Below are 26,404 nucleotides of genomic sequence, written 5' to 3' on the forward strand. Positions count from 1 at the left end.
GATGAACCTTGAACTGGGGCAGAGGAAAAGTCTTGATACTTGCTTTATTCTAGGTTTCTCCCACTCCAGTGAGGCGGACAAAACAGAAAAATAAGGATGTTTATTAAACTCATTTCTAGCCCACAGCTAGGGCTCATATTCAGCTCTATGAGCCACCGTCCGACCTCATCCCCATTCAATGTGAATGACATTAGAGAGGCCGGGCCACAGGTAGATCCCATTGATCCCACAGTAAGGGGTCCCTCCCACGGCCACTATAGATAGATACACTGCTGGGGATAAAGAGGGAAAGCACTGGATTAATACGTTCCTCTACACCCTGCCTGGACCCTCTCATTTCCCCCCCACCTTCCAAGACCATGGGCCAGAGGTGCCTAGTACCATCTTGTGGGGTATCAAGGGAAGCCCCTTTGTTAGACCCCAGAGCTATGGGAAAGGGATGCCCTTCCCTTAGCCATCCCAGGCCTCGAGGCCACTGAGGTAGAAGGGGGAGGGGCCAGGCCACTCTAATCCCCCTTGTGGGCCCTGCTCTGGGCTTGCCCCTTAGGGAAGAAGGGGGCTTTTGCTGGTACGGGAGGCTGATACATCAGCCCAGACTGGAATGCTGCAGTTCTTCCCGAAGCCATGAGGGCACTGGCTGGCCAAGCCGGCTCAGCAGCTTCGACAGCTCCAAATTATGGTTCCGGAAAAAATCCGTAAGGAAAAGGCGGGACTAACAGGAGAAAAATGAAGTCAGAAATGGTGAGGAGTGGACAAAATCAGATCTTACAGGTGGAAAGGGATACCCTATCCCTGGCTTATGCTTACCTCAGTGTCCATATCTGGGTACTTCCGGCCTTTGCTCTTGCCTAGACAACGAGTCTTGCCACCTTCAAGTCCCTGGCACCAGAATCCCTTATCTTCATCAAACCTGCTCAACAAGAAGAGGCCATTAGGTGACAGAGAGAAAAGAAATCCAAGCCTCATAAATGTACACTACCTCTCCCAGCCCAGAGGGACACATGTCTCTCCTTGCAAGACAGGGTAAATCCATGTCTCTTCCAAACAGACACGGTCAACCTGCTTCCCCACTTCCCCCAGAGTCATCCTCCCCTGGGTCATGCTCTCCCACCTGAGGGTCCGTGTGTAGTTCAGAAAGGGTGTGATACCCAGGAACTTCTGGATGCTCTCCATTGAGGCAGCTGGGTTGGTACGCAGTTCTTGCCCATCCACAATCAGCAACTAAAGGGACAGGGATGTGGTTCCCTCTGTATTCCTTAGAAGCCTCTGGGCTGAAGGAAAAAGGAGGGGAAGGGGACCCCCATGTGGGCTACTGGGGAACTGTACCTGTCCAGAGGGGTAGTATGTCAGCCAGCGTTGCAGATGGGTGGAATAGTAGCCAGGGACAAGACAACGGTTCTGTAGGGAGCGAAGTGCCAGAGGGGCCTGGGAGGAGGCTGAAATCACCTGGTAGAAGGTATAGTTCAGAGCAACTGGGTCTCCATGGGCTCGCTGATGCTGAAGGACAAGGAACAGGAAGGCAAGGAATTGGTGATTTGACAGCATTGTTCTGCCCTTACTCTTGGTCTAGTGAACAGACAGCATAGGCACCCCTCCCCAAGGCACTAGCTTAGTGTCCCTACTCTCATTCCTTTCTGTCTCTCTAGCAGTCACCACCTCTCTTAAGCTCTGATGTGTGCCTAGCTGCAGGCTCACCTGGTACCAGGAGTAGGCCCTGTCAGCAGGGTTGGTGAGCACAGTGATGATCTTGGCTCGCGGTAGGAGGGCAGCCCCACGGCGTGGTACAACCTCTGAGTCAAAGTAGGTGGCACTTTTTTCAAACAGGAAATCAGTGCTGGCATTAGAAGGGACAGGGAAGAAATCCATGTACCTAGGAAGTAGTAGAGAGGAGAGGCAGAGAATTTGCAGAGTGAAGAGGCCAGATATCTGTGCTGGTAGAAGCTGGAAGGGGGGAGTTTAGGGGAAGGGAGTGTCCTGAGAAGCATTGCAGGTCTCACCAGTCAATGCCCTTGTGGTAATTAGGGCCGCTGAAGAACTGAATCTCCTCAAAGGTGCTGGGGCTCGGGAAACTGCTAGTCACAGCTGGGTGCAGGCTCAGGAAGAAGTGAATAGCTGTGGTCCCTAAATGGGAGAGAAAGTCCAGGCCATCGTGGGAGAGAATCCACCTCAACAACATCAGCTTGAAAGAGGTGAGAAAATAATCACTCTGGGTGGTAAAATATCCTTTGGCCAAACTAGAGCGAGAAAAGGAAAGCCTGAGAGAGGCCCAGGGAAGGGCTGGTAGTTCTCAGCCTTGATTGTGCATCAGAATCACTTGTGGGTCTTTCAAAAAAAAAACCTCAACAGATGATTCTGATATATAACCAGGTTAAGAATCACTCAAAGGACTAGATTAATAAGGGGTGGGTATGAGAAGGGAGTTTCTTGGCCAAAGAATTCTTTGGGTTTAAGGCAAGGCAACAGAAGTTGGCTAAGGATGATTCACCTGTCTTCTGGGGTCCCACAATGAGGAACTTGGGGAGCCGATCACAGGTTTTCTCCTTGGACCAGATATCTTTGTGCCTCTTGTCGTCACAGGGATTCTGAAAATGAGGCCAAGAATCAGATAATCTTTTCCTCAACGGCCACCCCCATCACGTCTCTAGGTCAGCCTGAGCTCCACCTATACCTGCCAAAGGGGGCTTCGCTCTTGAGGGAAGAGGTCAAAGTACTTCCATGCGAGAGGGACAGGAGGAAGGGTCTGTAGGCGCAGCTGTGTCCAGCACTGGAGAAAGCGCACCAGGCTCTCAAAGGTGTACAGGCCCAGCCGATCATTTCCATAATTAGACAGATGAGTCATAAAGATGCTGATCTGAAAGGGGGTGCCTGCATGTCAGATTTGGAGAGCCTACCCCACTTCAGAAGTGGGCTTGGTGAGCAAAAGTCTCAGTATGCAAACACTTTGGCTGTCCAGTCTTCTAGCCCTTCCTCTCGGCACCTTACCGGATTAAGCAGCACTGTCAGAAAGAGTTCTCCACCTCGGATGCTCCGGTCTAGTTCGCGAGAGCCTCCGGGATACTCATTATAGAAGATCGTGTGAGTGAAGAGGCCACACGTCTGCCGTGGCAGCACCTGAAGGGAAAAGAACAAACAGGGACAGATGAGATTTGAAAGGTAGAATGAGAAGTAGATTAAGGACAAAAGACCTGAGGCATTAGGATTCCCTGGGTTTGTAGAGGACTCAGTCTGAAGTTACAGCAACAAAGCTCTTGCTATGTGCTTTATGACTTTTCACCCCTCTACCCCCGATTATATGGATGAACTTGGACAATGCAGGTTGGAGGCTGTCCAAATGTGGGAGTTTGATCCAAGTCTGTATTGGGAGTCCCTCACCATAATGCCATTGTGAATGAAGCCACGGCGGTAGCGGGCAGGGCGGAGATGGGGATACTCCTCAGTGCTGGTCACCTGGATGCCCCACACGGATTTCCAGGCCTCATAGAGCTGTGTGTGGATGGGATACACGCCGGAGTGGTGGGGGGCCACAGCGTACCCCAGATCCGTGGGAATCCCATGCTCCTGGGAATGGCAGAGACTCTCACCAGGACCTGGTGAGGTTTGGGGAGTAGAGGGTAAAGAGGGTGGGGATGCCTCCACAGAAAGAAAAATGGAAAGGGTAGGGAAAGGGTACCCCATTAGGGTAAGGTTGAAAAGGAAGCATCATCTTTGGGAGAAAGTACGGGGAAGAGATCCAAGGGTCTCACCAGAGCAAACTGTTTGTTGAGCCTCATCTGGTCAGCCAGCACGGAGCGATTGTGGAACAGGTGTGGCTGCATGTGGCTCCACATGTGGGGGAACCACCAGAACTCTTGGCGGTGCTTCAGCAGCATGTCGTCCCCTGCATCCTCCTCCTCTGTCCCTATGACCACACACTGACCACTGACCATAGCCAGTCAGCCCCTGTGCCCTCCTTTGTTCTGTAACAACACTGACCACTTTCCATCCTTGGGACAACATTGCTGACCTCTGCCCACCTAAGACCAACTAATTTTCCCGATTGCCAGCCTGCCCTCCAGCCGCCCATGCTAACCTAAATTCATACCCACTGCTAGCTCCTCACAGCATTCTGACCCCAAACCTTGCCCCTTTTCTCCAATCTGTCTGCCCAGGAGGATGGACAGTGAAGGGACAGATCAAACTAAGACTGATATGCTGAAGGAGCAGGGGAATAAGCTCACCAGTATGATAGAACTTGCCCGAGAAGCCCAAGTTGAAGGTGAAGTTGGGGACTAAGGTCCTGAGTTTGTTCTGGGTGGTCAACAGAGCCTGGGAAGAGTAGCAGGGACATGAGAAATCAGGAGACTCAGAAGGAGAAAAATGAGAAGTAGCATTCTTCTTGCCTAGAAAGGGCAGGGAGCATACCTATGACAAGCTCAGAATCAAGGAAGGGAGTCTGATAGGACAGAGCTTGAAACAGCTTCTAAGGAAAGAAATGTGAGTCAGAAAAAAGAAAGACTGACCTCAACATCAGCCACCTTCATGCGGGTTCCTTCCTTGCCCACAAAGATGTCATCGATGTCTACCAAGATGTAACGGTCAAGGTCCAAGCAGAGGCGCTTGCCAGTGAGGTACGCAACAGCATCGACAAAAACGAGTTTGTGAAGCCAGAAGGAGAGGCCGTGGCCAAAGAGCACCCGCTGGATGCCATCGTGAAGCCCCAAGTCCTGTACCACAGTGGGAAGCCGGGCCCGGCGAGGCAAGGGTCCTGGCACCGGGGGCTCAGCTGGCCGAAGGCTGGCAAGAAGCACTGGTTCATATGTGCTATGATTGGATTGGAAGATCGTCCAGTCATCACCGGGCAGTGGCCCAGGCTCCAGGCGGCTGGGGCGTGTGAGATGCAGTAGTGGGGCAGAAGGATTCACTTGGTAGTCCTGGAGCCCCAAGTTTGAATGTAGAAAAAGGGGAAAGCTCTTGAGCTGGGCACTCAGTAAGCTATGCTCATGGGCTCGGAAAAAGCCAATGATGCCCACACCATACTCCACACAGTACCGGTCTAGCAGTTCCCGACTCCAGGCATCCAGGTTGACATACTTGAGCAGGTTCTCATAGATGACCAAGACATACCGGCCACGGGTATGATCAGTCAGTGTGGGCATGTCCCCTCGGCCAGGTGCCAGCTCAGTGCTGTAACGAAAACGGCTAGACTCCAAGATGGCCACAATCTCCTGTCCCAGCTGTGAGTATGCACTCTCCACAAACACAAGGACCACGGGTTCAGTTCGTGCTGTCTCTGGAGGCCTGGGGGGCCGGGGTGGGACTGGAGGCCGTACAGGGCCAGGACCAGCTGCCCCACCACTACTGCAGTCTCCCAAGGGAAGGGGCAATGGTTCCTTGGCCTTGGGGCTGGTGGATACGTAGTAAGCCAAGAAGCCCATGGAGCCCAGACTGAAAGCGATCAGCAACAGTATGAGGCGGTGCAGTTCCAGCTGCCGAGCTGGGCGTACCACCTTCCACAGCTTGAGCATGGCGGGGGAGGTGAGGCAGGGACGGGGACCACCTTAGGGGATGGGAGGTAGGAGTTCTATAGGCTGAGGCTCTCTTGGGAGGGTAGAAGGATATGAAAAGAGGGGAAAGGGATTCCTGCAGGGTCAGTTCCCTGAAAAGGTGGAAACAAGTCCCCTTAGTATAGGATAGGGGAGGTAGAAGGGGCAACAGGGGGCAACTGGACAGAGTCCATTGGTCTCAGGTCACCATGGCCCACTGGCCCATGGCTTCAGGATGCAAATCTAGCCAGGCTCCACCTTTGGTCCTGGCTGAGCTCCTCACATCAGAGGTCAGCAAAGTTCACAATCTCTGCCCTCACTACCTGTAAGACAGAGAAATCAATGGGTTACTTCTCTCCTTGAAATTGTGTCATTAATCCATTCCTCTCTTCACCCCATTTCTCTTACCTCCTGCTCACAGGATGGTTTGTTCTCCAAAAAAAAAAACTCCTGTAGAAGAACAACATAATCTGAGTCTCATACTTTAGCTTCACAGCCTGTTCCATTTCTTAGAATACTGTCTAAATTCTCCTCCCTGAGCTAAGCTCAGAATTGAAGCAGTATATCCAAGGTCTGGAAGGGAACAAATTTCCCATCGACAAGAGGCCAAACAGCCCAGGAGGCTGAAAATGAACCTGCTCTGAAAGGAGTTCCCAACCCATGACAGAGCATTTGTTCAGCCAGTAGGAGCTCTGTTCGTCCTGTGAAGAAGGGACGGAAAGCCCCAGAAGTCCCGTGCTCCAACAAAATATCAGATAAGAGGAAACTCATGTGTCTGTTAATCTTCCTCATCTATCAAACGCAACACCACAGGCTAACAGCACTAACGAAATTGCAGTCAGGTGGACACTATGGTGGGGAAATTCAAGAGGAAAGAGAAATGGTGCTAGCTAATCATTCTATTACCTTCCAAACCCAGAACCTGGGGATTCTCTTTTCCATTGCTTGTGAAAAATTACCCATCCCCCCCTTTACCTCACTTGTGCCAGTGTCAGGAGGGGTGATAACAATGTAGCCCCAGAGCAGGCCACATCACTGGCACCTAAGAAAAGCTAGAAAGCTGAGTCCAGAGTTTGTCTCCCTATCCACTCCAGTTCTCTTTCCTAACTTAGCCTAGGTGGTACTACACCCTCACCCCTGAACAGCTCAGAAAGGTCCTGAGCTAGCCTGGAGAGACATTAGGGATTGAGTCCTGTTACAAAAACAGAGCAAACTGAGTGGGGCTGAATGACAGAGAACAGGAGCCTAAGTAGTATCCAATCAATAATAGAGAAGAAGTAAGAACAGTAAGATGAGAAAATAGTTTTAAGGAGACCTAATTTCGGAGAATTTTTTCCTTAAGTAAACTGCTTCTAGAAGCTTTACCGTCACTCTCCCCACCTTAGTCACTCGAAGTTAAGGCCAGTGGCTGGAGATCTCTCTCTACCACACATTCCCCCCACCCCCCCACATACATCTCCGGGTGATTAAGCAGAGATGGGGTCCTTCAGAATTGAGAGAGACAACTTAAGAATAGTTCTGCTTTGGCCTGGGTAAAACTAATCGGCACGAAAGGAGAGCTGGGAAAGGATCAAAATGGTGATGGGAAGGGATGAATCCTAAGAATTAGAGGAAACTTTTTGGGGTAAACACAGTAGTGAGAAGAAGTCACTGTGGGGAAGCAGATACTGGGGGTGCATCACCCACGAGGTTAAGAATAAGAGTTAACATTTACTGAGGGCTTACACTATGCCAGACATTCTTCTAAGAGCTTTCCATATATTTAATGCTCACACCGGCCCTAAGAGGTAACTAATATTCCCATTTTACATATGAGTAATTTGAGGTCTAGGGAACTTAGTAACTTGCCCAGGATCACACAGCTCAGTCAGTGGAGGAAATGGGATTCAACGTCAGGCCTGTCAGGCTCCAGCCCTGGTCTTAACCAGTGCATTTTAGCTTCGGACCTAGAAGAAGCAGCAATATTTAGGGAAGGGGTGATGAGGGAGTACTGGGGGAGGATGTGGGGTGGGAAGATAAATGCTGAAGCGGGACCGCGGCGGGGAGGGGGCTAAATGTGCGCGCAGCAGCAGGAGGAGAGCAACAGCGAGGGGGGGGGAGGTGGGGGCTGGGGAAAGCGGGGGTGTGGGCCCCGCGCTGGGAGAGCGGCAGTGCAGATGCCGCGGGAGGAGGGGGACCGAGCAGCGACACGGGCGTGGGGGGCTGGCACACGGGGGTCGCGGATGGAGGGCCCTGCTGGTGGGAACATGGGCTCACAGGTGGGTATGGAGAGAGTCGGCCGTGGAGCATTAAAGGGAATGGGGCAAGGGGCGCGCGGAGGAGTCTGCGGCGACATCGGGGCGGGCGTCGGACTGGGGGAGCCCCGAGGGGAGGAGGAGCCCCGTGCGGAGGGGACGAGCCGAGGGGAATGAGGCCACTGCCAGGGCGGCCTGCGGAAGGGACGGGGGAGGGGAGCGCAGGCCGCCCCGAGGGGCGGCCGGGGACGCCCCTGCGGGCGGTTTCGGTGGCCACACTGAGGGAAGTCTGTGAGGGGAGAACTGCGGGGACCGTGGGTGGGGGCCACACTCTGAGCGGGGGTCTCCTCAAGGGCGGCTCACCCGGCGGACTGGGCGGCGTCCCCGCTGTCCCCGGGCTCCGCCACGTCCCGGGGCTGCCCGGCTTCCCTGCTCTCGGGGCCTCGGGCCGCGTCGCGGCGGCTCCGCCATCTCCGAGCGAACGCTCTGCCGCAGCCAGGCCCAACCACCGCTCCCAGCGGGGGGAGGAGCCGCGCAGCCGCTCGCGGCCCCCCTTCGGGTCCCCCCCGCCTCCGGGCCGGGCAGCCGCGCGGCCGAGGTGCCGGGCCGCCGAACGGTATTCCGCAGCGCTCGGCCGAGCCGCAGTCTCATAGACGGCGGGCTCCGAGCGCCCCGGCAGAGGCACCCCCCCTCCTTCTTGCGCAGTGGCACGGTCCGGCTAGCGTCGGCGCCGAGGCTCCCGGAGCCGGGGCGGGCCGAGGGTGTGGGCTCTTCCACTCGGCCCGGCGGAGGGGGAGCCGGGCCGGCCCACTGAGGGGCGGGAGGGCTGTCCTGGACGCGGGCGGGGCCCGGGGGCGGGGCGAGACTCCGAGCTCACCCGCTAAGGGCCCGAGTTCTTCCCCCCGCTCCAAAGTCGCCTCAGCAGCCCGGGGGACTAATTGGAGGCTGATGAGTTTATGAAGAAGTCTTATTCTAAAATGGGCCCAAAAGGGGTGGGAGAAGGTATACCTCTCCACCTGAAGCCTTGTAACCCAAGCTGTTAAATCTAAGCCTCTGGCCATAAGCCTCCAACAGCAGTAACACAATGGAGTGTTTAAAGGTTATTTTATTAAATATCTTCAAGGTTTCATTGTAACAAAGCTATGAAGGGTCTACCAACATTCAGAACAAACACTATTTTTAAATTATTTCTATGTCATCATGCAAAAATTCTGCATCAAATGCCTTCTCATTTCCTGTTTAAAAGGTGATTTTTTTTTTTAATAGTCTATTATCTATAGATGCTGACATTAGCCCCAGAAGAGGATTAAGAATGCTAAGAAGTGGGGCTGGAGCAGCCATATGAAGCTATGGGTCTTAATGAACTCTAAGACCATTTGTCTTCAAGCCAGCAAAACCAAACCCTGTGGTGAAGGTGTCTGCGTGGTGGTACTGCAGGCTGCAGGGCAGGAAAGGGTTAGGGCCCAGGGGCTGGGGCATGCAGGAGGTGCTCGGAGGAGCCTGGCTAAATCCAAGCACCAGCACCTGTGAGTCTGCTCTCTTCTCAGCTGGCTCCAAGGTAAACCTGTAGCTTTGCCTCTTCTCCCAGCTCCTGTGCCTCCTTAAGGCAGTCCAGGGAGCTGGGGCCTACCCATCTATCCCCCAATAGTGCAGACATTTGTGCAGACAGGTCTGCACGGTTGTTTTGGGGGAAACCAAGGCCACGACCAATTGCTCCTCCATTATCTTCTCTGCTATCTGCTTAGAGTATAAATTTTTCCCTCCTGGAATGGAACTCCTTGAGCACAAAGAGGGACAATGAATGTAGGAGCCTTGGCTCTGGACATCTCTTTTGGGTACATGCAGGTGAGAGACGGGGTGATGCCCATGCAGATTGTCCAGCAGTTAAGTCTATACTTCAGTTGGTCAGTAAAGAGGTCTCTTTATAGAGGATACCTCTTCTTGCCCGAGTAGTCAGGTCAATCTCAAAGACAGGAAAAGAGATGGGCGTGCAGCAAGGGAAGAGTAAGAAGGGAGGCAGCCCCAAGGGCAGCCTGAATGCATAGAAACAACCATCACTCAATCCCACTGCCTCACTCTTCCCATCCCACAGGGGCACTTGGCAGAGGGCCCAGGCCCAGATGAGGGTCAGCACAGGGACCACCAGCATGAAAAGGCAAGACAAAGATGGTCCAAATCAGCACGGAAACACAACTGCCAAAGGCAGCAGGGGGAGCCCAGACCAAGGCCCGGCTCTCTCTTGCTAAGTTATAAGAAAACAAACACGAAGTAAAGCGGCAACCCCTCCCACTTCCCAGCTGCAAGGATGGGGCCTCAATAGCAGGGCCCACGTGCATTGTGCACCCTATAGAAATGGATGAGTCAGTGAGTGCATGTCAGACTAACACGAGGTTTCTCATCAGCTTTGTAGCGGACACACTTCTGCAGCACCAATTCTCTTCCCTTCTATACTAAATGGTACAGTACAGCAATGTCCGGGCCCTGCTTCTCAGTCCTGAGGCCACTGTTTCTCAGCTGCCTCCACGGCAGGCTGGGAGCTCCGCGTTCTCTCCCAAGTAGGTCTGTTGGCCATGATGTTCTTCATCAGCCTCATTCTAGGCGTGTATACAAATTCTGAAGACGTCCATTCTTAGACCTGGGGCAGGTAGGCCACCTCAGGGACTGTAATCACATCCCAGCCCCCAAAATTCTGTCAGAGTTCTTGCCTGGTCCCCTGAGTCCATGGAGGCCAGAGGCTGAGCTCACCGCATCAGGGCTGGTAGGTGAGCCCATTGCTTGTGCCAGGATGGGCGTCACACAAACTCCTGCCTTCTTGCTAGCCCAAGGGCTATCGGTGGTTTTAAAACGCATCACGGTATGGATCCCTTTTTTTTTTTAAAACGATCTTCTTTTCTTAAATGTAAAAAACACCTCGGTACAGCAGAGACAGACACGAAGGGCGGGCGGGAGGGCTGCATGCAGGGGCGTGCATTGGCTGCTGCCGCTTTGTAATTTAATTGTTTTAAACCTCAAACGAACAGGACTGCCGCTGTCACTCAGGCCCTCCAGAGCCACTGGCTGCGAAGGTTTGACCTCCGGCTGGGATCTCCTTATGCCCCTGTCAAACAGAACAGACGTGGTAACAGAACAGAGGACAATACCCACACAGAGGAGTTCCAGAGACTTAAACACACTACACACGTGGTCAAGTCTGCCTGAGAGGGTGGAGGATGGGGGAGAAGCTAGTATTTAAACATAACACTGCCTCACATTTGCTGAGCACTTACTAAGTGCTTTACTTACAAGTATATTATTTAATCCTCACAACAACAAAGGAGGTAGGCACCGCTCCTTCCTTTTTTTTTTTTGCTGCACTGTGGGCATGTGGAATCTTAGTTCCCTAACCAGGGATCAAACTCGCGCCCCCTGCAGTGGAAGGGCGGAGTCTTAACCACCAGACCGCCACGAAGTCCCTCCTTCTTTCTTATTGACAGCTGAGGAAAATGAGGCTTAGGGAGGGGAAGTAACCTGTCCAAGGTCACCCAATTTGGAGTCAAGGAGCCAGACCCAAGTCTGTCTGACTTCAGAGCATGACTTATTACAACCACCACACTGTCCAGCCTTCGCTACTCTTCTGGGATGGCCCATATATCCTCCCCCAATGCCACCTCTCAACCTCTTCTTCCTCCTCTGACCCCACTTGTCCCAGCCGCTCCCCAACCCCCACCAGGTGCACCTGTGGCTGAGCTCACTGCAGCGGTGCGGCAGGGGCCCCTGAACAGTGATAGTGGACATTGAGCCACTTGCCATCCCGGCGGTGCCAGACCCGGGTCTCCTCTGACTGGCTGGTGCGAGGCCGGCCCTGCCCATCGATGTACTGGGTAAGGCGGATGTAGGCGATGCAAGCCGCGTCCTCTCCGATCACGTGGACGTGTGGGTTCAGGATGGTGGTGTGGATGGGCTTGCTGTTCTTGGACAGGACTGTAGGGGGCAGGGCAGGGTGGGGTAGGTAGGAGGGTGTCAGGCCTGGGGACTGGCACTTTCCTCCCAGCCTGCACTTCCCAAGTCTCACCCTCTCTCCAGTAACCATTCTGTGAGTCTCCAAGTCCCCATACACCTTCCAGAGGCTGGGAAACCCCATCTGATTAGTCTTGATTATTCAAAAGGAAGAGAAAGGTGTGGAACAATGATAATAGCAGCTACTGTTTTAATCAGACATTGTGCTGGGGGTTTTTACACGCATGAGCCATATTCCTTGGTCAATATTATTTTCTTCATTATAAGATAAGGAAATAGTCTCAAGGAGGTTAAGCAATTTGTCCAAATCACACATTTGAACTCAGGACTATCTTAATGAAAGCCTATGATGATCTTTCTACCCTAACAGGTGGGTTTAGATTTCATAAGGGTTGGCTTGTCCCTAATTAGGTTGCTAAAGAGCAAAATCAAGAACTTAAAATATTCAAAATTGACTTCTGATTTTAAAAAGATCCAAAGTTAAAAAAAAAAAAATGTCACCAAAGCACCAAGCTCAGGATATTCCCAGGGTTCCCAGGTCCTCTGGGGGAAAACCAAAAGAAGATGGGTTGCCATTATCAGCAAACACTATGGATTGTGTTGCTTTTATTGAGATTCATATTTTACTTCAATTCAAATGTTAGGGGCTACATGAGACCTTTCGGAGAGCTTCTATAAATTCTGGAATTGCTTCTGGCTAACAGAATTACCTAGATAACCTAGGATTTATAACTGCAGCTGAGACATGGAGAGGATGGCAGTTAGTAGAGAAATTAGTGAGAAAATAAAATCCAGGGCAGGATGGGGAAGGCCCAGGATAAAGTGAGAAAGATGACAAAAAAAATAAGAAGGGGGACGGTCTTAGTGGAAAGAAAGATGGGAGGAGGAGATGAATCAGCTTCTTATCCTCTGGGACTTCCAGGAACTGTCCAGAGCATATACCCCGCTCCCCTGACCCCCAGCCTGGACTCCTGTCTCCCTCACGGCTAGGAGGAGGACCCTAGCCACAACTTCCGATCTCACAATCACCAACGGTGCCCTGTTACTTGCTTGCACATTCTTATCCTGGTTTTAATTTCCTCTATTCTGAAACCTGCAGACACAGAGCTGAGATCATCTCAACCTAACCTCGCATGGTTTCCAATCGTCTTGGAAAGAGGCGAGGCTTAAAGAAATACAGTGGCCTTGATTATGGCAACTGGCACTGGCACTGCCACGAGGCAGCTGCAGAATGCAGGGGCAGGCGGGGCTCTGGAGGCGGGCCTTTGAAGGTGCCAGTTGAAGACCATCCTCAGGGCCCAAGGGGGCAAGCACATAGACCAGGGTGCGGCAGGCAGGTCCAGTAAGGGAAAAGCGGGCAACTGGGAAGAGGAGAAGGTGAGCGGGGACAGAGGCAAGAGGGTGAGGGGCAGGCAGGAGTATCTCAGCAGCACGAACCCACTCACGATTCTCAAAGTAAAACTTATGGAAATCCATCCCTTCCACGAGGTTACCGAGGGCCTCAGGCTCAAAGGAAGTGAGGCCTGGATCACAAATCTTCCTGCAGGGGGAAAAAAAAAAGCAGCCCGTCAGTCTTGTATGAGAATTACTCGTCTCTCTTCCCCATCAGTGGTGTCTGTCCCGCAGCAGGTTAGCTGTGGGCTGGGCCTGACAAGACGGCTGAGATCTTAGAGCCCTGCCTGCCAAGCCGCTTAGCTCTGCCCTTTCAGCCCACGGCCCAGACACCACAGGCGGGCTCAACCACTGATGTCTACCTGGAAGGGCTCCCAGGCTAGGGGCCTGGTGTTTAAGTCAGACACTGTGCCCAAGGCCCAGCCTTCTCTTTTCCCCTGGTCCCAGCTGCTTTTTGGGAGGAGGGAAGGCCTCGAGAGATGACTTGGGTCTCAAGGAAATAAGTCTCTACTCACGTGTAGGCCTCAAAGTCCCCATTGTTGATGGCCTCAATTAGTTGTTCTGTGATCTTAATGATCTCCTGTTTTCGCACTGTGGGGGGAAAAATCCAGCAATTTACCCATGTGAGACTGGGAATCTCCCAAGTGACGGGAAGCCCTCCCCAATCCTTCAGAGAATCCCCTGTGATCTCTTTGACAAAGACATCCCTGTCTTCTCTGTCTTTAAGGCCCTTTGCAGGAAGAGGAGCCCACCTTTCCCTCCATTCCCCCTCTGTTGTCCATAGAGCTAACGACCCCCTCCCCACAAAGCCCGCCTTATGATCCTCTGGCCTTTGCCTCCCTCTCCATCAACAACCAGGATGCAGAAAACACTCTCGTCTTTAACAGCTGAGGAGCCTGACACATTGTGAATATTCTGCCCTCAGTCTGTGTATCTGATTGATCCCCAGCAAGTTCAGCCTCTCAAAGAACCATCTCCCGATATGGCTATTTCCACCACCCACTTGCTTCTCTCACCTGAAGGGGCTCAGTCAGGTCTCAGTTACCACCTCCCCACCCCCAGCCCTCACTCAGCGGTCCAGAACTTAGCCCTGGGCGACAGCCAGCCTGAGAGCAGAATCTAGCCAGGGATGAGGGCTCCAAAGGATGAACAGAGCCCTGGGATGGATGCTTAATTCTCTTCACCCTGCTCATGTCCTCCACAGGGCTTTTCTGGGATAAAGGATCTTGAAACTATAAACATTCTTCTTTAAATGGAGCCTCTCACCAGTGAGACAGTTCCGTTTACCCTGAACAAGCCTTGGAAAGGCTCTAAATCTCATACCAGCTCTCAAGCCAGGACATGTCCCTCAGGAAAACCAAGACAAGCTTCAGACTGACAGGCAGGCAGAGTTGGTGCCCTCAGAGCGCCCCCTACCCCAATCCCAAGCCAAGGGACTGCTGGTGACATCCTGCTCTCCTAGGCAGCTCACTTACAGGGAGCGCCACTATTAGCAGAGGGTACCGCCAGGGTAAGGGAGGCCTCGTACTGAGCTCGGGCTAACCCTGACCGGAGCCCCAGGCCGGCCCAGGCCACAAGCCCTTCCTCACAGGAGCGAGAGGCTGCAAGACAAATGCGAGCATTAGAACAGCACAGCTAAGGGGCACCACTGGGAGAAGGCAGAGCAGCCAATGGTACAGCCAGGAGGGGGCTCTACAGCCATCAGCACCATCATGGGGGCAGCTCTAGGTGAATAAACAGGAGGTGAGGGGAACCACAGAGCTCTATCCACTTTCTAGAGGCAAGCAGGTAGGCACACGTACACACACACACACACACACACACACACACACACACACACACACACACACACACACACACACACACACACACACACACACACACACACACACACACACACACACACACACACACACACACACACACCCCCCCCCCCCCCCTCTCCAACCCCACCACACCCATCTGCAGGACCTGACTGGCGCCCTATGGGTGAAGAGGATCGTGTTTAGAAACTCTGAAAGGACAGACGGTAGGAGGGAAAGAAGCAGACAAAGGCATCCTCTACAAAAACACAACTAAAAATACAAATACAAGCTACCATTAACCCAGCAAAGCATCATACCCAGACATTCTACTATCCCATTTATTTTCCATAATGCTATAAGGTAGGTGCCATTTTATCCCCACTTTACAGATAAGTAAACTGTAGCTCTGGGAGGTTAAGCTACTTCACACATTTGTGAAGGTAGTGTAGCTGGATTTAAACTCAGGTCTGTCTCACCCCAAGCTCTTAATATGATATTATGCTTAGCCTCAAGAAGCACCACATCCCAACATGGTTTCTTGACTATGGCAAATTTCACCACCCCCCCATGCCCACTACCCTGGACCTGACTTCTGACTCCACCTTTCTTCCCGCTCAGTGCTGAGGCAAGGCCCACTGCATATCCCAGTGGCTTTCTACTCCTTCCCTCCTGCAACGATCTTCCACCCGCTCTTCTTCATGTCTTTGGGCCCCAGTCTCAAGGGCCCCTGCCTGGTCCTAACAGCACCTCCAATCAGCTCCCACACCCAGCAGAGGCTGAGCAGAGGGACAGCTGGGCTGGGCTGACAGCTCTGGGGAGGGGCTGGGGGGGAATCCCCGAGGGGCTTGAGGACGAGCCAGGGAGACGGAAGCCAGAATGTGCCTCCCTCACACTTACTGGCTGAGGAGCAGAGAGAAGGCTGGGGCTGCATGCCTGCAGAGGGGGCTGTTCTGTCCCGGGAGCTCCGTCCTTCAGGCACCGAGCTGCCATTCCCAGTGCGGAGCGGGGCAGCTAGCCAGCCAGGGCAGGGCAGGGCAGGGCAAGGCAGAGCAGCCAAAACAAACAAAACAAGGCAGGTGAGCGAGCAAGCCGGACAGGACCCGAGCCCGTGGCACTGAAGAGCCGGGGCAAGGCAACGCCTCAGGCTGCTGTGGACACTGGACCACGTCCCACGCCGCCGCCTCTACCAGAGAGGCCTCCCAGCTGAGAGCCCCAGGAAGGGGCACAGACCTGGGTTTGTGGCTTCCAGAGGAGCCTTCGAACAGCCTGTACAAGTTCAGGGGAAGATGTTCCAGGGGGCGAGGCTACAAGGTCAAGAGCCCAGCAGTGAAGGAGCCGCTTACTCTGCCAGCATCGCCAGAAGTGAACTGATCTGACCTCAATCCCAGCAGCCCCGGAGGCACTGTTCTTTACTGCCTTATACGTTTATGCTTTTTTTTTCTCTTTTCCTTTTTTTTTTTGTATTACCAGAGGTTTGTTGCTCCCTTATTGCCGCTGGGCATGCTCTCTCAGCTCTGTCCCGTAACGTTCCTCCAACTTTTCTGAGGACCTGGCCTAAGGTCACTTACTGAAGGCAAAGGGAGCAATTCCAGGAGGCCAAACCAAAGAGCAGGACAGAGATTCCCAGTAGCCTGGCCTGCCATGCCTTCCCACACCCCCTGGCACTCTGGCCAGGCCCAAACTTAAGCTGGTGGTCTGCACAGGACCACTGGGACAGGGCCAAATGTGGTTCTGACTCCATCACTCATGCCAAAGCTTTGTGATAAGAGTGACCAACCCACCCCAACGTGTCCAGGACTGTCCTAGTTTTAAAACCAAAAGTTCCACATCCTGGGAATCACTTCAGTCCTGGGGAAATTGGGATGACTGGTCACCCTACTAATGGCTCATGACATCTATAGGCTGCTTCTGCAGGGACTCAAGATGTCCCTGTTCTGGGATATCACATCGCAGCAGCGACAGGAACAGTTCTCTGAGCCCTAGGCCTGGACAGGCTCAGGAACAGCATTCATTTAGCTATCCCAGACTTGGGGTCAAAGAAGAGAAGCCACTTGCCCAGCCCAGCAACAAGAGACAGGGCCTCATATCTTGGCCCATGGAAAGTAGCTTTTATGCCAAACTTCCTCCTGGGGTATAAGGAGCCACCAATCTCAGTTCTGGGGGCAGACAAGGCAGGTGCCCCACTGGAACCTAGGTACCTGGGACACTGCCGGGGCCCCTTCCCCACCAAGGGCTAGCACCTACCTTTGAGGTCCTCATCTTCTGTGGTGGTGTTGCAGCTCTCTGTGGAGCCCTGCAGGCCAAAAAGAACACGTTTCTGTAAATCAGGCCCAGAGGAGCCAAGCAGAACAAAAGCAGAGCCTGTGCTCCTATGGGAGCTGCAAGGAGGAATCAGAAGGTTCTATTTCCACCCTTGCCATCTGACTCTTATAAAACTCTGGATTCCCAAACACCATCCTGAGTCTTCCCCAAGTCAGTAAATGTACCACTTATCCAGTTGTTCAGGCTAAAACCTAGAGTCATCTTCTAGGTTTGATTTTTATGCTGATTCTTTTCTTTCTCTCTTTCCCTCATATCCCAATTATCTAATCTAAAACCAAATCTGTCAGTTCTACCTCCAAAATAAATCACGTGTCTTACCTCTTCTCCTCAAATGCACAGCTACAACCTCAGCCCAAGATGCGAACATCTGGCACCTGAACTACACAATAGCTGCCTGGTCTCCCTGCTTCCACACTTGCTTCCTCCCTAAAGTTCTTGCCCATAACACAGCCAGAGTGTAAATCAGACGCCATTACTCCCCTGCTAAGAGCCTCCAACAGTTTCTTATTGCTGCTGGAAAAAAAATGCAAACTCCTATCAAGTCCTACAGAGCAGGTCCTGTCTGCTCCTCCAGCTTCACCACCCTCCTGCTACTCTCCCCCTTGCTCACCACACCCTTAGCTCTGATTTCTTCTGTCCCGTATATGTGCGAAGCCCCTGCCCTCGCATTCCCTCTGTCTGCGGCACTCTGCCTCAGAGTCTGCCTGGCTGTCTCCTTCCAGTCTTTTAGTTTTTAGCTCAAATATCACCTCCTGAGGGAGGCCCTTCCCCGACCACTTAATTAAAGGCCCTGTTCATTATCTATTTACTTTGCATCATTTTCTTCATAGCACTTATCACTACTGGATTTTATCTTATTTATTTGGTTTTTGGTTTATTATCTGCCTCCCCTACACCTGTGGAGAGGGATTTTGTCTCGTCACCTCTGGGGAATGACTGCTCTAGGGTCTGATTATACTCTTGCCTCTGTTTTTCTAGCTAATGTTTACTCTCATTTAAACTTCACATGGAGAAAGATTCTACTTTTATTATCCCCAATTTACTGATAAGGAAACTGAGGTGCAGCGTGGGAGAGTGACTTGTCCAGGGGCCCAGGGCCAGGATGCAAACTCAGGCCTGTCTGGTTCTAGAGCCTGAGCTCAGCACCACTAAGGTATGATGCCCTCCCTGGCAACAGAGTGATAAACAGGCATGTGCTACCCCCAGCCTAGACTCTGCAAATACCTTGGCCTTGAGGTGCAGCCTGTAGGCTGCCATCTGCAGGACGCTTAAACCCTGTGACCCAGCCCACCTGTTTCCTGCTGACCTGGAAAGCAGGAGACTGGTTCAGGGGCCACTTACCTTGATCCCATCTGTAGCGTTGTGGACCACGGTGGTTTGTGGCTCCTGTGAGAGAAGATGAAAATTACCCTCCTGACCTGGGGACAGACCTACAGCTCTTCCCTAAGGGACCCCACCCCTACCCCAGCACCCTCATACACTGACACTGTGATGACCACTGAGGCCTGCTCGCCAGCCATTCTCACAAGACAAAATATCCTGGCTCAACTGGGTCCCAGGCAGCTGGAAGCCCGAGATTTAGGGGACAGCACTGGCTGGTAAGGAGGAGAGGCCTGGCGCTTAATGGAAGCAGGTACCAGGGAAGCCGAGGACAAGGGCCCCTGTTCCCGATTCCTGCTGAATCTGAGTGTCCTTTCTCCCATGGGACAAGTACACTGGAGGAGCTGTAGGCTTGAGGGCACAGGCCGGGCCCTGACAACAGTGTTCATCAAGGGGTGTGCAGGAGGCAGGGATGCCGGGAGAGTGGACTAAGGTCTCCCAGAAAGACCTGGAATGGCCCTCAGCAAGCTGAGCCCAGAGAGCCGCCTGCTTCACCCACCCTCTGCCTCTCCCAGAGTTCCTGTCCCTACAGCACCACAGCAGGCAGCTCCAGAGGCCACAGGAAGTAGGAGGAGCAGCACAATTCCCCCTCCCTCTCTCCCAGACACCCTCTGCTAACTCTAGTCACCAGCAGAGGGAGCTCTGAGAGCACACAGTGCCCCTGGCTGAGCCCAGAAAGAACTCGGACAGCATGGGGGTCTCCAGGAACCCAGACACCTCAGCACCATCCAGAGGTGGGGGACCCCAGCCCCCCTTCCTATTCATTGCTTTGCAAAGGAGAGGCTGAGGCAGATTTTACAAGGAGGCCTCCAAGAACTGATGTACAGATCCCAAGGAAGCTCCTACCCTCTCCTTTTATAAGCAACTCACCTTCCCGGTCCCTGCAGCAGACCCACTGAGGGCCCAGCCTGGGGCTGGGAGGCTTAGCTGAGAGCCCTGATCACTCTCCCCCGCCGAGAGCAAAGGGAGCAGGAGCAGCAGTTCTGCCATGCAGGAAGGAGCACGGCCAAGCACGACAGCGAGCGGGAAGGGGCCTACGGGGCAGCGCACAGAGCAGCCTGCTCTACAGGGATGAGAAAGGAAAAGGGCCGCGGGAAGGAGGGGAGGCAGCCAGGGGCAGGGGCGGAGAAGCGGCAGTCAGGAGGTACCATGGCCGTCTGCAAGGGCGCGGGCTCTTGGGCTGGGCTTACGAGACTGTTTTTGTTGTTGCTCTGTGGCTGAGACAAGAAAACAGATGGTTTAGTTCCTCTAGAGTCACCAAAGCCGCTCGACTCCCAGACCTCCCTTGCCCCCCCGGCCTGGCCCGGAGGAGCTAGGCCTGAGGTGGCCTCCATAACACTACGGGATGGGAGCAATAGTTGGAGAGATGATCAGAGGAGATTATTTGGAGGGACCCAAAGACCTAGCCCAGGAGGCATCCTCAAGGTGGGATAAGCCCAAAGACTTGTTTTAAAGCATCCAGAAATCTTTGCTGATGCCAGGTGCCATGTCACTGCACAGTCATACTTCACACCCAAAGAAATTCAGGATCTTCTCACTTTATAGGGGGAAAGGAATGTGGTTTATAAGAAAGCAGAACAAAATTCAGAAACTCTGGGTCCCCTAACTGTGGGCAGTCCCCTGCTGCCCTTTCAACCTGCCACCTGCATTTCCTTCCCCTTACGACACCAGACTGAAGCCTGATCTGAAAAGAAGAGGAACAAGGAGAGGAAGAAAACCTGGCCTAGGAGATGGTGTCCAGAGAGGAAAGGGACGGAATTTGGATACAAAATGCATCCACTGACCCTAGGGAGTAGAGACAGGGCTGTGCTGTTGGCCCTTCTGCCTGATCAATCTTCGACCTGGTCAGCTGGGAATGAGGGCAGAGCTCCAAGGAGCGGCAGGTGAATCCAGAACCCAGTCCCCAGGAAAGAGTAGGTTGCCCAGCAGGCCAACATTCCCAACAGCAGACCACTGGGCTATCTCCTTGCCTTTCAAAATATTACACTGAGTGGCACAGCAAGGGAGGGTGGGGGGAGGATGGCGAGGAAGGAAGGAGGCCGATCTCCAGGGCAGGGAGTCCTATTGATGCTCTCTGCCTCTTACAATATCCTAACCAATACACTCAGTCTCACTGGGAGTCCCTGTGGAGTCGGTGGCCACTGAGGAGCAGCCTGATGCCTGCAAATTCTTCAACAAGCGGAGAGACAAATGTACAGCTACCATCTCTGTGCAGGGCGCAAATGAGGGCACGCTGGCAGCTAGGATGTGCTTCTTCTCTCCTAGAACACGTACAGAAAGCCATCCAGACTGTACTACTTCTTCTTGCCTGGAGGCCTCTTTTATGGCCCCTTGGACCAGACCTGAAGCCGTAACTTGCTATCAATGGTTGAGATGTCCCCAAACCCAGGGCTAGGCATGGAACCTCAAGCCAGGTACCTAAGTGCTATCAGACTCCGCTGAACTCTGCAGGCTGGAGAAGGGGGCCCCAGGATGTGGGTCTAATTTCACATGAACTCTGCTCTCTTCCATACACCCCCAGAAAAGAGCAGAGCCCTCCTAGCTCAGCTGCTGACATGGACCTGTTTGGGGCTGATTGGACAAAGCTATTCTATTTCCAAAACCCAGCTGAGACAAAGACCCTGGCAGGGGGCAAGGACTGCAGGGTGTCCGTAAAAACTGCCATATCTGCAGAGGCCTGTGATGTCACCCAGGTGGCCCCACCTTTGGCTTTTATAGATGATTTCATAAGGATGCAGGCTGCTGTGTTCCCCTGGGTGTCCTGTGTCCCATGAGAAAGAATATGCACTCTCTGTAGCCTTTCAGCTGTTGCTTCTGCGGGCGGGGTGGGAAGGATGAAACACTCGGCACAGCGTGCTAATGGGCACTTGCACAGGGGAAAAGGCCAGTAGAGTGAGGCTCAGACCCGAGAGCCTACAACCTGCTCCTCTGCACCCCACACAGAGGTCCGCTGGCTGCCAGTCTGTAGGAAACGGCTGCTTGTGCCCGGTGAGCAGGGCCTCTCCTCCTGAGCGACCGTGAGTGAGGGTCTCCCCCTGTGCTTGCCACCTGGCCCCGAATCCCTACCAGCTTCACATCCTGCCCTGGGCTGCTGGGGGCAGTCCAAGCGCTGCAGCAGGGAATGCCATACCACACATTCCAATGCCCGTTTCTTAGGCCGCTGGGCGACCTTGGGCAATGGCCCCCGCCTGGCAGGACAGGCCACACCTGCCCGCACAGCACAGACATGCAGTGAGGATGAGTGAAGCACACGCACATGGCAGAATGGGTTTGCGTGGCTGGCAGGCGGGCGCAGGCAGCATGGAGCGGGCGGATGGGTGGGCAGGCAAGGCTCACCATTAGGTGCACGCTGGAACTCGACTTCCTTTTCTGGACACACCACAGCAAAAGGGAAAGAGAAGGGGAAAGAGGAGGTAAGAAGAGAAGCACAGAGACGCTGCAGGTTAGTGCACCAGCATGGGCTCTGCCTCAGGAGAAAAGAGCAGAAGGAGGAGACCTGGAGTCCAGCACCAGAAGGGTTAAAACAGCATCTAGACAGACAGGCACACACACCCCTCCAGACCCTGGGAGAGGAAGAACTCCTCTGCTGTCAGGTTCACAAACACAGATTGAGGATATTCTGAGGTGTCTCAGATTTGCTCAGAGAAACCTCTTAAAAGGAGATTAAATCACAAGTCTATGAGAGTAAGTAACATTTTGCTGCAGATTTATAGGTTTGGGCTTATCTAGCTCACCTACAGGATTATTTATTTTCTTTCATTACTAGGTCTGCCTGAAATTCGAGAGAGCAGCTATCAGGTAAAGAGCAAAAGCTACTCTAGGTCATCCTCAGCTTTAACATTTGACTTCTGAACCTAGACTTTTTTTCACTGGACTCCTAAAACTCCTTTTCAGAGAAAGATGTTGAGCTTTTGAAAATCATCTGACAAATATTAAATTTTGGCACCCATTTCTTTGTTGGTATGGCCATGCTCATTTATAAGATTTCAATGTTTTATTGCATTTTGTAATTAGGGGGCAATGGAAAAGCAGGCGTGCTGGTGATTAAAAGTGCAGTGATCTTACGGACACAAAGATGTAAACCACAGGGAATGCTGAAAGCAGGGATGCCTTGGTCTCAATTAGAAGCTCAAACACTTTATGTTCAGACATGAAACAAGAGCAGAAAAATAAAGACCACACGGAACACTGAAAATATATCTTGGAAGACTGTGTCTAAAAGGTGAAAGGTAATTAAGGATTTTATCATTAGCTCGCCGGGAGACAGAAGTCCCCTAGGAACATGTCTGTGTGTCGTTTACTCGCTTATTCATCTAACGATAGCCAACAAATGCTTACTGAGGGCTATTCTAGGCATAGTGAACCCAGATAAATGTTCCTGCCCTCAAGAAGCTGACACTCTACTTGAGAAGACATTTTTGAGAACGTATTCTATTCAAAAGAAGGGGACTACAAGTATTGAAAAGAATGGTCCACAATTTAGAAATAGGTCTAAAGAAAAAGAAAGCCTAAATATAATGAGGCCTCTTGCTTTAGCCTTTCATATATACCCACATATGAGATTTTACTTCCAAATTATCCAAAAAAAGGGAGTTGCTTTACATTCATATATATACTTCTCCCTTTATCCAACCAGAGTGGTAACACTTTGAAGGAAGGTCCTATCTTATTTGTCTTGGTAATCTCCATGGTGCCTAGCAAAATGTCTAAAAGTCAGCATACGATCAACAAATGTTTGCCAAGTTCAACTGGGTTTGTTGACGCTGGTTTTTCCCCAGGATAAAGCAGAGTACAGGCTTCTAACTTGCCTGGAATTACAGCACTGAAAACTGCAGGAGCACAGACCAGGGCCAGTCTTGGAGTCAAAAGGCCATGCAGGTTGCTTTCACCCAGACCTTGCCTTAGGCAGAGTACTTTCTGCTGTCTGCTTCAACTAATGGGGAGTAAGTTCCCAACTTGCTCCCAGCTGCCTCTCTTACTTAAACTGCCCTGCATGAAAACTTGATATAATCCTTTCTACTCATGGGTTAGTTTCTACCAGGTGAGCAGGCTTCTTTCAATTTCTTTCTCCATCCCTTTAAGGTTTTGCCCTCAGCCATGCATAGCTGGCCTCCTCCTCCGGCAGCCTGCAGCACTGTTTAATTACCAGATCATTTTAAAGAACCATACCTCACTTATGTTTAAAAATTAAATATTGGGGGCTTCCCTGGTGGTGCAGTGGTTGAGAATCTGCCTGCCAATGCAGGGAACACGGGTTCGAGCCCTGGTCTGGGAAGATCCCACATGCCGCGGAGCGACTAGGCCCATGAGCCACAATTGCTGAGCCTGCGCGTCTGGAGCCCGTACTCCGCAACAAGAGAGGCCGCGATAGTGAGAGGCCCGCGCACCGCGATGAGGAGTGGCCCCCACTTGCTGCAACTAGAGAAAGCCCTAGCACAAAAACGAAGACCCAACACAGCCATAAATAAATAAATAAATAAATAAAGAGCATGTGTTTATAGTCCAATCAAGTCAACCCCACTTGACGGGGCAACAGAATGCTCTCAAAACGTTTCCTTAAAAAAAAAAAAAAAAATTAAATATTAAAAATTTTAAACCAGAAAAAGGTTCAAGCCTCCTTTCCACACTTAAACAAATATTCAAACAGTACTTAAGGAAAATAATAGCATCTCTCTCTTCCTTTTCTTTTTCCTTCTTTCCTCCCTCCCTCCCTCCCTCCCTTCTTTCCTTTCTTCCTCCTTTTCCTTATTTCTCTCTCCTTTTCTTTGCTTCCTCGCTCTTTCTTTTAAGATTGGATGGTCATTCTGGCCTGGGACTAGTGGAATGCACAAGTTGTCCTCAATTAGGGGCCCCTCAAGTCTTGTCCTCTTAAGTGGCTCTCACTCCTCCATAGACCCTGGGTCACTGGCATCTACCTTCAAAGAAACCTAACCAGAACCTGAAGTCCCCAAATTCAACTGCACAAGGTAGACTCACTGCTCAAACCAATGCTAATATCCGAGCATCTGTGAAAGCTTCTGAACAGCAAGAAAGAAATCTCCCTATGGACTTTAAGCAGCAGAAACTGGGGAGGGGTGGTGGGCTGGGAAAGGAGGATGGGGTCTAAAAGAAAGATCCAGGATGCTGACAGATCAGGATCTTCTGAGCGGCTTCACAGGCCTCCCTCATAACACAAGTTATCACCTTGACTTTCAAGAAGGCCCAGAAAAGCAAAACCTGCATATCTTGCCTTGTCTTTTCCTTCCCCTTTTGCAGTACTTTCATCCAACCACGCTGTTCATTATTATATACTTGTTCCTGATTATAAAAGGACTGCAGCCACATTACGAGCAATTTGGAAAAGAGAAAAGGAAAAAAATACCCATAATCCTATCACTGTTACCAGTCTTTTGTGTATGCAATTTAAACATATCATTGTAAGCTATATACAAGTTTATGCCTTACTTTCTTTTAATGTCTTACTTTAAAAATAAATAGTATCTTAATTTTTATTCTGATTATCAAAGTAATACACGGTCTAGGTGAAAAATGTAGAAAATACAGAAAAATGTATGAAATAAAAATTTCCCAAATTCCCATCACCCAGTGAAGTTACTATTAACACTTCAGTGGGTTTTCTCCCGGTTCTTTTTCTATTCACATATTATACACTGAATATAATCTGTAAGTACTTTGGTTTTTTTTTGTTTTTTTTAAAATTTATTATTTTTTTTTATTTTTGGCTGTGTTGGGTCTTCGTTTCTGTGCGAGGGCTTTCTCTAGTTGTGGCAAGCGGGGGCCACTCTTCATCACGGTGCGCGGGCCTCTCACTATCGCGGGCTCTCTCGTTGTGGAGCACAGGCTCCAGACGCGCAGGCTCAGTAGTTGTGGCTCACGGGCCTAGTTGCTCCGCGGCATGTGGGATCTTCCCAGACCAGGGCTCGAACCCGTGTCTCCTGCATTGGCAGGCAGATTCTCAACCACTGCGCCACCAGGGAAGCCCAGTACTTTGTTTTTTAAACAAAATTTAGACAGGAGTGTATGTACTGCTTTATATCCCACTTTTTCCACTTGAAACATTTCTGTCATTATATAGTCATAAAAATTAATAACTTTGTAATGGTCAATTAGATTTCCCATAATTATTTAGTCATTATCCTTTGGGCTTTTGATGTTTCCCATCTTCTCATGGTTATAAGTAATGTCATGTTGAACATGTTTCTGCTTTCAGTTTTTCCATATTTTGAGTGATTCCTTTAGGACAAATTCCCAGAACTAAAGGGTAAAACAGGAACATTTTTATGGCTTTTGACACACAGGCTGCTTTAAGAGGGGTCATTCCGATTTACACCACCATCACGAACTTAAGAGTCAAAAAATGGCACCTCCTTTCAACCTGCATTTCTCTGATACCAGTGAGGCTAAACATCCACATTTGTTAACTCATTCTACTTCCTCTTTTCAGATTGTCGGCTCTTCTTCTTTGACCATTTATCTGCTGGATTTTAGGGGGTATTCTTATTTATCAGAGAAAGCTCTTTTGTATAAAAATAATATTAACTCATCCCATCACACCTGCTATGAATATTTTCTCCAACCTGTCTCTTGTTGGCCTTTGAATTTTGGTTGGTCATGCCCTTCTTAAACTCTTGCATCTTAGCTTCTGTTCCCACCTCTATATTCAAAGTCTTTTCTCAAGCATAAAACTCATTTACGGAGTACCTAATCAGGGTCAGAACCTGGGCTAGGTTCCCCACACATGTTCTCATTTAAA

General features: G+C 51.4%; 2 protein-coding genes across 18 annotated transcripts in view; both read right to left on the bottom strand.

Moving 5' to 3' along the window:
• Positions 1–85: 85 nt before the first annotated feature.
• On the bottom strand, positions 86–8,491 carry NDST2 (N-deacetylase and N-sulfotransferase 2). Of its 2 annotated transcripts, XM_068547860.1 has the most exons (16): positions 8,120–8,491; positions 7,371–7,468; positions 5,931–5,972; positions 4,500–5,845; positions 4,218–4,305; positions 3,744–3,898; positions 3,373–3,558; positions 2,983–3,111; positions 2,669–2,851; positions 2,486–2,582; positions 1,998–2,121; positions 1,696–1,870; positions 1,327–1,497; positions 1,112–1,221; positions 808–910; positions 86–712 (listed from the first exon to the last, which is right to left on the bottom strand). In XM_068547860.1, the coding sequence occupies exons 4-16, from the start codon at positions 5,502–5,504 to the stop codon at positions 587–589; spliced, it is 2,652 nt and encodes an 883-aa protein (XP_068403961.1). In that variant the 5' UTR covers positions 5,505–5,845; positions 5,931–5,972; positions 7,371–7,468; positions 8,120–8,491; the 3' UTR covers positions 86–586. The 2 variants fall into 2 exon arrangements, with proteins under 2 accessions (XP_068403961.1, XP_068403960.1); XM_068547859.1 differs by having other exon boundaries at positions 5,931–7,468.
• Positions 8,492–8,873: 382 nt separating this feature from the next.
• CAMK2G (calcium/calmodulin dependent protein kinase II gamma) overlaps positions 8,874–26,404 on the bottom strand; it is a 54,535-nt gene continuing 37,004 nt past the window's right edge. For 4 of the 16 annotated variants that reach the window (XM_068547867.1, XM_068547863.1, XM_068547865.1 and 1 more), the window contains 8 exons: positions 19,800–19,868; positions 18,613–18,657; positions 17,194–17,242; positions 15,847–15,960; positions 13,660–13,735; positions 13,198–13,292; positions 11,472–11,716; positions 8,874–10,853 (listed from right to left, as the gene is read on the bottom strand). In XM_068547867.1, the coding sequence (XP_068403968.1) occupies positions 11,484–11,716; positions 13,198–13,292; positions 13,660–13,735; positions 15,847–15,960; positions 17,194–17,242; positions 18,613–18,657; positions 19,800–19,868 (681 nt within the window). In that variant the 3' untranslated portion in view covers positions 8,874–10,853; positions 11,472–11,483. The remainder of the gene's footprint in view (positions 10,854–11,471; positions 11,717–13,197; positions 13,293–13,659; positions 13,736–15,846; positions 15,961–17,193; positions 17,243–18,612; positions 18,658–19,799; positions 19,869–26,404) is intronic. The other 12 variants (XM_068547875.1, XM_068547872.1, XM_068547869.1 and 9 more) reach the window with 5 other exon arrangements.

This window comes from Eschrichtius robustus, chromosome 7 (genome assembly GCF_028021215.1).
Source record: "Eschrichtius robustus isolate mEscRob2 chromosome 7, mEscRob2.pri, whole genome shotgun sequence".
NCBI classification, from domain to species: Eukaryota; Metazoa; Chordata; class Mammalia; order Artiodactyla; family Eschrichtiidae; genus Eschrichtius; species Eschrichtius robustus.

What these genes read in the sequence shown, in the direction of transcription:
- NDST2 (XM_068547860.1), bottom strand. Translation starts at nt 5,504, where the DNA reads ATGCTCAAGCTGTGGAAGGTGGTACGCCCAGCTCGGCAGCTGGAACTG. An exon ending in TCATTCACAATGGCATTATG is followed by an intron (nt 3,112 to 3,372) that starts GTGAGGGACTCC and finishes TTTTCCCTTCAG; the next exon opens with GTGCTGCCACGGCAGACGTG. An exon ending in GGGCCTACTCCTGGTACCAG is followed by an intron (nt 1,498 to 1,695) that starts GTGAGCCTGCAG and finishes CTTGTCCTTCAG; the next exon opens with CATCAGCGAGCCCATGGAGA.